Raw genomic sequence first — 10,406 nt, 5'->3', positions numbered from 1 at the left:
GCCGGGTCCTAGTGCGAGACGATGGCAAGGGACGCAGGCGAGCTCGCGGTTGAGACTGACCACGGAACGGTCGCCGACCACGAGCGGTCGGCTGACGTTACCTTCTGCGTCGAACAGTTCGCAGTCCTCGGTTGCCAGGCAGACTTCACCCACGCCTTGCGACCGAAGCGTCGTCAGCTCCGTCCCCGCGATCGAAGTTCCCTTGCGACAAACCAAAAGCGGGCCGCCGGGCAGTGGGCCTGAGACAAGCCAGAAACTCGGGTCCAGCACCAACGAGGCGGTCTTGTTCTTGGTCCGCGCGCGCGCAAGCACACGACATGCCAGGCGCCCGTCCGGGTCACCGTCCGTTCGCGACCAATTCCACCGCCCGCGCCGCACGGGTTTGAAGGAAACCGAACACTGCCAGACCACGTCCGTCGCCACCGCCGTGCGCAACGTGGCCGACAACCGACTATGCGCAGCCGGCTGCTCCACCGTCGGCCCGTGTTTCACCGTGGCCACCTTCTCCGAACTTGTTAGGTAGTGCGAAGGCGTACGCGTCCGTAATGTCCCCACCACGGCACCTGTCCTCGACCCCCCCTCTGGGGCTGAACCCTCTGGGGCTGAACCCGCTGGGGCTGAACCCTCTGGGGCTGAACCCTCTGGGGCTGAACCCTCTGGGGCTGAACCCTCTGGGGCTGTGGGATCTGTGGCGGGCACGTTGCCCGATGGTCGGGTTCCGCCGCGTCGGGTGGCGGCGCCGGAACGTGTCGCGGGGTCCTGGGCCTGGTAGTTGGTCGTGGCGAGTTTGCGAAGAACTTCTTCTGAGAGTTCGACGGCGGCTGTGGCCTGCCGTTCGGGATTGGTGAGTTCAATATGGTTAGGAATGGAGTGTGTAAAGATGCAGGGTTCGGGTGAGTCGACGTTGCCACCTGCGGTTCGGGAGGGCAGGGACAGTGCGTCTATCAGGTCCTCCGGGTTTTCGGCGTCCGCAGGTTGAGTGGTGGGTTCGTCCTCAGTAGGTTCGTCTTCGGCGAAATAGAGGAGGCGTCCTGGTTTGTGGAATAGTTTCACATCCCAGGTCAGTTCGAGGTTGTTATAGAGCACGAGGAAGGCCGTGATGCGTATCAGTCGCATGCCCGACTCGTGCAACGTCGAGAGAATACGCCCCGTCCCGCACACGCGCGCACCCGTGTAGAATCGAACCACCGCGGCGTGAACCAACTGGATCTTGACCCGCTTCGCCGTTTCCGGAAGCGTTTGTATTAGACACAAATTCGACTCCTCTGTGCAACACCTTCCCACACCACCCGGACTTACCGGAATCTCTGTGTCTGTACTCGTATCCAACAACATTATCCGCAACGGCAATTCATTCACCACCTTCACCAAAGGCTCGATACGGATGCTCGTAATCTCAACCACCGCGTTCTTCGTACCACTCCATCTCGCAGTCCCTGTACCCACTTCCCTTGCAGCCGCCTTGGTCGTTTCCCTCTCAGGCGTGGCGGCGTTTATCAGAGGCACTGACGCCTTTATGGACTTACGGTACGGAAAGAGGATCACCGACCGTTTCCCTCTACTTCCTTTACTGAATGTAAGTTTCATTGACGTGTTGCCCAGTAAGCTGAGCAGCAATCTCTTTGGTCTAGAATTCGTATTCATTAGCGCTAATTCGAGCTGATCGCCGGGAGAAATCACCACGCGCTCCGACTCTTGCAGAAAGAGAGCTTCCTCCACTCCCCTTGCTGCTTCACTATCTTCTGCTTCTGAGAGTCCTCTAGAACTGTTCCCCACAAGTGCGGTTTCCTTCAAGGTGTCCGTCGAGTCTTCCCTAAAGGTCTGGGCTTTGAGGCTGGTGGTTCTTTTGAGGACAGTAAATATTTGGTCGGTCTTGTTGACTAGCGACTTTTTCCAAACGTAGAGGAAGCTCGGATGTACTTGCTTGGGTATCTCGATTATCGCCGTGCCAGGCGGCGCCACTTTCTCCAGGTAGTCGCGGTCGAGGAACCACTTCTGCGGCTCGGCAGACCCGTCCTTGTGTTCCCACAACCACACGTATTTGCCCGTCTTGTAGCCGTCTGGATAATAAAACTGTCGCCACACACGCGCGTCCATTGGTCGTAAACACGTCCCTTTCGCGTAGGTCCAATCCATCTCGTAGGTGCTTCGCACAGCTGCGCTGTGCCGTTCCCCTTCCGTCGGCCACTCCAGCGTCTCCTCATCCATCGATCCCGCGATCAAGTCCGGCGTGGTGCGCTGAAACCCACATACCAAAGTCCACGTGTCGGACGGCGAAGGCACGGAGACGTCCACGTCCTCCAACGTCAGAGTCGAGACTTGCGCCGCCGACCTCGAGCATGCAACGTCTCCCGCAGCTGCGGTGCGTGTGAACAGGACTCGAGAGACACGGACCATCACCTCGGTCACGGCGGCAGCCATGAAGAAGCCAACCTCCAGTCGGAATTCCCCATTACAGCGCCCGATCACCTGGTTCCAGGTGGCCTTGGCGAGGTTCTGGAGTCCGGTGGACTCTGTGACTGCGATGCTGAGTTTGGGAACGGCGATGGCACAGTCAATTTGGCTGCCTTTCTCGACGTGCTTTTCGGCGTCGACGACGTACAGGTGTTTCAGGTCGTGTCGAACGAGTGCCGCCCATAGCTGCCCGCAGTCCCAGAGTTGCTCCAGTAGCGGCCAGTCGTCGTAGGTAAACACCAGCTCAACGGGACCCGTGGCGAAACTCCAGCCGCTCCCATGGTCGTGGCCCAGGTGGAGGGGAACGGGTGCCTCCAGGAGGGTCGCGACGGTCCATCCTTCGCGGTTGAGACTATCAGGTCGTAGCGTGAAAGTGGTGCCGAAGGCAGGAACGCCGTTCGTGTGTGCATCACGAGGGTGCCGGAGTTGCTCGTGGACCGGAGCACGGACACGAGTCAAGTCGGGCAGGAGCACGTCCTTGGCCCGGCTGTCCACGGACGCTAGAAAGAGATCAGCGGTCGCACGCAGCGTTTGACTAGACTGCCGCTCTAGGTCTTGGACCAGAGCACAGAGTGACACACCTGACGCACAGGCTAACGTCACCTGCAACTCTCGCACCTCCATCGCCACCGACCGCAGACGCGACCATAACGCCGGTTCGGGCACCGAAATCACGGTCGTGGCCGCCACCTTCTCTCGGACGGACTCGGTGGAAGGTTTACCCTTTTCGAGGGAAGAGTGTTCGAGGGAAGAGTGTTCGAGGGAAGAGTGTTCGAGCGAAGAGTGCTCGAGCGAAGAGTGTTCGAAGGAAGAGTCTTCGAGCAGAGCCGCAGCAGGTTCGGAGGGGCCTGCGGAGACGGAGGTAGGTGTGAACTTGATGACGGCGGGTGCAGCTCTTAGTGGGGGTGGCGGGGGCATGTTGGGAATGAGGAGTCGGCGCAGAATGGGGAGAATGTCCTGGCCCACGATGGTTCGGATGTGGTAAATGAGCATGATTTGCAGCACGTCGACCTTGATCAGCTCCGGAGTACAGCAGAAGCCACTCATACGCACGACCTCATGCAGCAAACCGTTCTCACGGTAAGTCACCTGCATCAAGTCGACTCGACAACTTGGTACCGCCTTTGGCGTCGGCTCGCCCAACCCGACGTGCTCCGATTGCAGGTCTCGCTCTAATGGCCGTGCCGAACTGTTCCAGATCCACTCATCCAACTGTGCAAGTAGCACGCCGTGGGACGTCTCAATGGAGTAACACGATGTCTTCACATCCACGTTCAAATCGGGCATATGACCAGTCTGTGCCGGTGGGTATCTCTCCTGCAACCAGCTAATAAACTTTGGACTAGGGAACTTTATGTTCAACTCCTGCACTGCCAAGCTCAACCGCGACACACCAACCCGGTCGGTCGCTCGGTCCTTGGCCGTTCCAACTTGGTCAGTCTCCTGTATTGCGCTACTCGGGTCCATTGTCTCATCCATGTCGTCTGCTGTCTCCTCCATGCCGGGGCAAGGAAGAGCCGGGTCGGCCTCGTAGTATATGTTCATGTTGGAAGCCAAACAACCGATCGGACTCACACAAGTACTGCCCGAGTCAGCATTCCACCAGGCGACCAGTTGTTGTTCATCCACCAAGACCTCAATCTCGTCGTTTGTAAGCATTTCGAACTCAACCAATGTGAGCTGGTGCCCTGGGAAACTTTCTGAGGTAACCGGTATACCGTAGCTAACAAATTGGTGGCTGACAGACCGCTGCATGGCAACTTGGAGAGAAACAATCACCGGCCCGGACCTGCAGATAAGCCAGCTGGCTCGAGGCGACTGGGTCGAAATCTCATCCCACTTTATCGAACAGGTTCGAATCGGCCGAGACTCACAGCACGTCGTCTCAAGGGAGAGCCGGAACCCTTTGCAAAACACGTCTTGTTTCTGGTCGATCTCTTCTCTGGACGACTGACAGACCCGTTTGGTGAAGCGGACCACCACCAGCTCAAAAGTCAGCTTCAACGACTCCGGGAGGAACCTTGCAAGGCCTGTGGGCAGCACATCGCCAGCGGCACCTCCTCTGGTCGTTAATTCGCCATTCTGTCTTCTTGTTAATTTGAGTCCGTGTTCCCTCATTAGTTCGACCCACCTTAGTAAGACAATACGTCTTACTTGGGTGGCGCCGACCGAGAGGACTTTGTCGCAGAGCCGGATGTGTAAGTCCGAGGCTACAAGCAGCGGGCGCAGCTCGTCGTGCGTCCGTTCCGCAACCCGGAGCTCCTTCACGCTACTCTCGCTGTGGCTCAAATCGCCTACGGCGGACAGCTCCAATTCCGCCACTTCCAGCTGCAGGTGACTCGCCGACCGGCATAGCAACTTGCCCAACCGCAGCCGGAACCGCGTCGCCCTCAACGGGGGTCCACTGGACGGGGCAACGACTGCCTTTTTCAAGGACACCTTCGACGCCTCCAGACAGAAGCTCGGCCGGTCGCCTCCGCGGTCGGCTCCCCCGCTCTCGACCAGGTGCAGCCTGGCCAGCTCCACCGCGACACTCTGCTCCATCGCGGCTCGGCCGGGGTCCATGCCCATCGTCATTACCAAGCTCTCCAGGCGGCCCGAGAGGTCTCGACCGGAGATGTCGTGGTCGACGAGATTGTCGCCCAAGATGGCGAACGAAGCGCCTTGAACCCACAACCTCGCGTTGCTCGATTGCAAACGCAAATTCCCGTTCGTCAGCATTACCACCTGCTCGCTCGGAGCCGAGACTCGAACCAGCGCCTCGGCCGCCAGCGTGTCGCAACCTGCTTGCTGGGACCGGTCGCCGCCTAGCGACGACCATAAACTAAATGCGGCGGGGGAGAGCAGGTAGACTTCGGTGAAACAGGCAACAAGTTTAAGGCAGCCGACTAGCTGGAGTAGGGCCGCCGTGCGCCAATCTGTCGCCGGGGCGACACCGCTCTCCCCCTTGTTGTCTCTGTCCGCGGCGCCGGCCGGTACCGCGACCGCGACCTCCCCCGAGAGACTAACTAGCCACGGCCGCACTCTAACGCGTTCTATGAAGACCACACCGGCCACAACCAAGTCGAGCAACTCAACCTCGCGCCGACTCTTGCGCCACCGGAAACGCACCGCATCCGTCTGCACTGCTTGCAAAGCCCGCGCCGGAAAGCACACCAGGTAGAAACTGAACAGGACCCAGCCGAACTGCAGAGCCAGCCACCAACAGTTCATCTCCCGGTTTTTTGACAACCCAAAAGCTACTCCCCCTAGGCGTCTGCCAACTCCTTCTGCACTATTCGGTGCATCTGCAAGAAGCACTCAACTTCACTCAACAACGGGAAGGGAATCAGGTGAGAGGAGCGGGCAATCGTGGGCAAGGGGAGGGAGGGGGGAGGGCACCTGCAGGGAAGGGAAGGGAAGGGAAGCGGGCAACTGTGGGCAAGGGAAGGGGGGAGGCCTACGTCTACAAGGTAATCTACGTAGCCTTTCTCCGCACTGAGTCTGTCTTCCGCCATTTTCCAGATAAACTCGCTTTCGGCGACACTGCCGGCGAGAATGACGCGGACGGGTTGGAAGTCTCCAGAATTGTTTTGGAGGCGGAGTTGTTGGACGACGTTCCAGATGCGGATGAGCATGTTGTTGGGGTCCACTCCGCCAGCTCCGTTTGGTGCTTGGAGGGGGGTCGCTTCGGCGGCCGGAGGGAGGGGGGTGCGGGTGGCACTCATATCGTAGCCGCGAACGCATATTTGGCGGCGGACGGTGTCCAGTACATGTTGGCCGAGGTAGAGTAGGAACTGGGTGCCGTCGTCTAGGAGGTAGACCCCGTCGGAGTTAACGCGTTCGCCGCTTGCAGGCAAGGTCTGGGGGACGAAGACGAATGTCCAGGTCTGGTGTTGGACATCGGTATGGAATCCGACCCGTCCGAGTTCTTCGCCCTTGAGTTGGACGACAGAGCGATGCAGCGGATAGAGGAAGGGGTAGATGTAACGGCAGACGTTGGCGAGCGGTTGGTTGTTGAGCAGGTTCATGGCCTCCACGCGAGCGTCGCTGAGGTCGCCCATCTTGCGGGTACACGGACTTTTGAACAAGGCCGTCAGGTACAACGGTAGCAACTTAAGCGCCTCGGGCAGGATAAGCTGCCCGAATGGCGAGTTCGTAGCTGCGTGAAGTCGATAGGAAAGCAGGATCTCCGCGACGACATGGTCCACGTCCTCCTGCACGTTCTGCCGGCCGCTCATCAATCCCAGGCACACGTGTCGCACCAGTGACAACAGCGTACTCTCTACATCCGACATGCGAAACACTGACGAGAACATAGACGTATACATGTACCGCTTAGTCATCACACGCAAACACCGCTCACCGAACCAATTCGTGTACGTAAACGCCGCCTGCACGTACCCGCACTTCCCTGGCAACTCGTCCACTGCGTAATCCAAATCGAAACACACCGTATCCGTCCAATGCAACCTTGGTATCGAAAACACATTCACGTCGTTTCCATAACCACCATTCTCGCTCGTTAGACAACTCCACGGACATTTGATCCGCTTCACCACCAATCCCGACGACACACGCAACTTGAATGACACGTCTAACGCTATCCCGTTAGCCAACTCGTGGTACATGTCGTAATACAACTTCTCATAGTCACTACCAAACCAAAATCATGGTGGGTGGTGGATGGTGGGGTGGTTGGGGGTCGGGGTCGGATGGTTGGGGGTCGGGGTCGGATGGTTGGGGGTCGGAGGTTACATGGCTAGCTGAAAGTCCGGGTAGCAGTAAAGTTTACCCCCTGTTTGGCGGACGAGAGTGTAGAAGAAGCCCAGGCTCATTCGGCTGGCGTCATCTGCTGTGTTCGGGTTGATCGCGTACACGGAAATCGACGCGCTTTCCAGTACTGCCTTCCGGACGAGAATGTCCACTTGGTCCACGACTGAAGGATGTGGTACAAATACGTTCCATTGTCTATGTCCGGGCCACTGCAGTTTCTTCTGGGCGCCGGCTGCAGCAGGTCCTTCCTCTTTGTTCTTCATTAATATCGGGGTTTCCGGCAGTGCCGCATAGCCAGCGGTGGGCCTGGACGTGGTGAACAATTGGATGATGCCGCCCCGGCCGAAAATGCGGCAGCCCTCGGTGTCGGAAGGCAGCGCGGAAGACGGAGCAGAGCTGGGACCGCCTGGCGGACTGGAGCCGAGCAAAATGGTGCCGCGGCTTGACGTATGGACAACCGGCAGCCCATTGGCGAGCGTGGGGTGCCCGGCAAGCTTGTTACGGGCGCTGATTAAGTCTACGGCTACAGAGAGCGCAGCAGCACACGCGTTTGTATGGCGCGCACACGAAGTTTCCGAAGCAATAAATGCCTTGATGGAGGAAATGTAGGCCTCCAGCTTCTCTCGCGACTGGACTCGGAGGGTTATATGCGACGGCCAGTCCGATAAGAACGGATTCTGTGCGTCTGCGACGACCTGGACGGCGCGGACGCTTCCGTCGTCTGGGTCCACGGGCAAGACGTAGACTTCTTCAGAGCCCGCTAGCAGTACGGCGATATCCAGGGGCGTCTGAGGCCAGGCCTGATACAAGTACACTAAGTTGCCGAGAACGGTCTCCGGCAGCTTGTTGCCGAGGGCCAGGGCGCTAACGTCCAGCACGTAAACCAGCAAGGGAACTGCCTTGGGCGGGTCGATTGGCTGTGAGTATTGCTGGCCCTCATACCCGGCGCCCATATTGTACATGCCCGATGGGTGGGCGTGTGTTAGGTAGTCCACGGTGCCCTTCAGGATCTCCGCGCGCACCCAGGGGCTTTCGAGCCGGGGCAGCGCGTCTGCAAGGTTGGAGCACGAATATAGGGCTTCCTTGAGCGCCAAGTCGCTCGGGATCTGCCTGCGGTGCTCCTCGAGCAACTGAGTGTACCAGACTGGCAAGTCGAAGGAATAATTGCACATGTTGCAACTGGCTGCCTGCACCGCAAACTGAAAGTAGCTATTCACATAGGCGCCGCAGGACGTGCAGCGCAGCGGGCCAGGTCGATGAGGCTGCTGGGGGCCCCACGTCGGTGCTGCAAGAACTGTAAACACGTTCGAGTAAGGCGACAAGTCGATTCGCGGAACAGGACACTCTAACATGCCCAGTCTGGGAAAGGGAGTAACCAATAAAGAATAAGGGACCTTGCAGAGACTCAGAGCATGACGATTCTGCGGCAGCAAACCCAGAGATTGCCTCAGGAACCTGGGTGTAGCATCTGACTCTTCCACGTATGTACATACTGTATTGCTCGACGGCAGCTGTCCACTATAATTCGCCGGCATTCTCTGTCCCCCTGGCTCCGCCAGCTGCTCATTCCGGAAGTGATTCATCGGTCGTGGTATCATCATAGCGTCAATCCGGCTCTCATCCGTCCTCGTCAACGTCGTTATGACTGGCGGCGTGGGCCCCGAGTCATAGTGCGACCTAGTGCTATGCGACCTGGTATCCTGCATTACAGACTTCGGTCCTTGTTGGGTATAATTGGGGGGCTGCTGATAGCCGTTTATGGTTCCTGATGTCATTTTTCAAGTAAAAGACCCCCCCGTTCAACACTCACTACAGCACGGTATAAATTGTCACACCCGTACCACAAATTCAAAACCCTGGATATGCATTCATCATCCCTTTGCATCGAGCTGACCCCATTACGGTGAGATAACATCCAAATGACTTTGAAAGCAATCCTGTGATAACTCCTTCGCCGAAGGACTGTCACCCACGGCCACGAGAGGATATGGCCACGTTGAAAGACAACCAGCTGGACCTCGTATAAACATGTACTTGACCTGGATTGAAGTCCGTCCGGGTAGCACTCTGTTTGGGACGAGTTCCACTCACCGAAAAACTTGTTTGAAAAATTTTTTTCCCCAAAGAGGTATCTCGTCGTCAAGACGCATAAACCCTGTGCATGCATTAAGCGATCTCATGAGGGTCTAAAAGAGCTCTCCTTCCTGTGTTAAGTTTCGAGATGGCTTCCATGTCTTCTTGATCCAGCTTGAAACTCATAGTAGGACCGTAATTCTCTTTCACACGTTCTGCCTTAGTGGATCTGGGAAGAATCATGTAACCCTTCTGAAGGCACCAACGGAGAAGAACATTGGCAGCCGTGACCTTGTGTTTCGTTGCAGTCGATTGAATAACTTCGTGTGCCATATATTCGGCCACACATTTCGCACTGCCCAGGGAACTGTAAGACGTGAATATGATGTCGTTCTGCTTGCACAGCTGCTCAAGTTCGTCGCCAACCTGGCAGAAGGCTGAGATCTCAATTTGGTTAACAAAAGGGAGCCGAGCGTGCTTGTCCCCAGCTGCTTTCCTCTTTTCGATATCTTGAATTAAGGGTTGCAGATGCTTCGCCATGTAGTTGCTTACTCCAATCAAACGGACTTTTCCTTCTGCGTACAACGCCTCCAAAGTCTTCCAGCAGATGATCCTGGTCTCAGCGTTTCGCGGGTCATGTACAGAATTCTCATCCTTCGCCCATAAATAATGGTCCCCAGGAACATGAAGAAGTAGGAGATCAATTGAGGATCGCTTGAAGTCTTTCAGATGCTGTTCGACTTGGGCCCGTATCCCCTCTGGAGTGAATTTGGTGCACCAGATCTTAGTAGTCACAAACACGGCACGGTCGTCTTCAGGCTTACCATGCGGCTTTTCGAACGACTCCAGAAACTTGTCTTCCGAGACGACCTTGAAGGGCGTTCCGTCTTGAGTAGGGTCGAACTTGGCGACAGCCTTCATCTGGTCTTTAGTAAAGCTTCCAACTATAGGTCCAATAACATGTTCGTTACCGTAGATCTGTGCGTCATCCAGAGCGTAGTAGCCCTCGTCCAAAGCAGCCTTGACTGCTATGGGAGTGGAATCAGCATCGCCTTTCAGGTCCCAACAGCCCAAACTGACGGCAGGCATCATCACTTCATTTGAGAATTCTTGAACCAAAACAC

The 10,406-nt window shown here is 57.1% G+C and overlaps 3 protein-coding genes across 3 annotated transcripts; all 3 read right to left on the bottom strand.

Moving 5' to 3' along the window:
• Window positions 1-8: 8 nt before the first annotated feature.
• Window positions 9-5,667, bottom strand: GNI_111730 (putative transmembrane protein; the record flags this gene model as incomplete). Its single annotated transcript, XM_011133229.1, has 2 exons — window positions 9-55; window positions 102-5,667. The coding sequence occupies 2 exons, from the start codon at window positions 5,665-5,667 to the stop codon at window positions 9-11; spliced, it is 5,613 nt and encodes a 1,870-aa protein (XP_011131531.1).
• A 35-nt stretch (window positions 5,668-5,702) lies between these two features.
• On the bottom strand, window positions 5,703-8,984 carry GNI_111720 (putative Sec24-like protein; the record flags this gene model as incomplete). Its single annotated transcript, XM_011133228.1, has 3 exons — window positions 5,703-5,741; window positions 5,898-7,089; window positions 7,192-8,984. 3 exons carry the CDS (start codon window positions 8,982-8,984, stop codon window positions 5,703-5,705), a joined length of 3,024 nt encoding a protein of 1,007 aa, XP_011131530.1.
• A 391-nt stretch (window positions 8,985-9,375) lies between these two features.
• On the bottom strand, window positions 9,376-10,374 carry GNI_111710 (oxidoreductase, aldo/keto reductase family protein; the record flags this gene model as incomplete). Its single annotated transcript, XM_011133227.1, has 1 exon — window positions 9,376-10,374. One exon carries the CDS (start codon window positions 10,372-10,374, stop codon window positions 9,376-9,378), a length of 999 nt encoding a protein of 332 aa, XP_011131529.1.
• Between the last annotated feature and the right edge of the window lie 32 nt (window positions 10,375-10,406).

The sequence above is a fragment of the Gregarina niphandrodes genome, assembly GCF_000223845.1.
Source record: "Gregarina niphandrodes unplaced genomic scaffold scaffold00025, whole genome shotgun sequence".
Taxonomy (NCBI): domain Eukaryota; phylum Apicomplexa; class Conoidasida; order Eugregarinorida; family Gregarinidae; genus Gregarina; species Gregarina niphandrodes.
The sequence above is the reverse complement of the archived record's forward strand: the minus strand, read 5'-3'. Positions and strand labels throughout refer to the sequence as shown.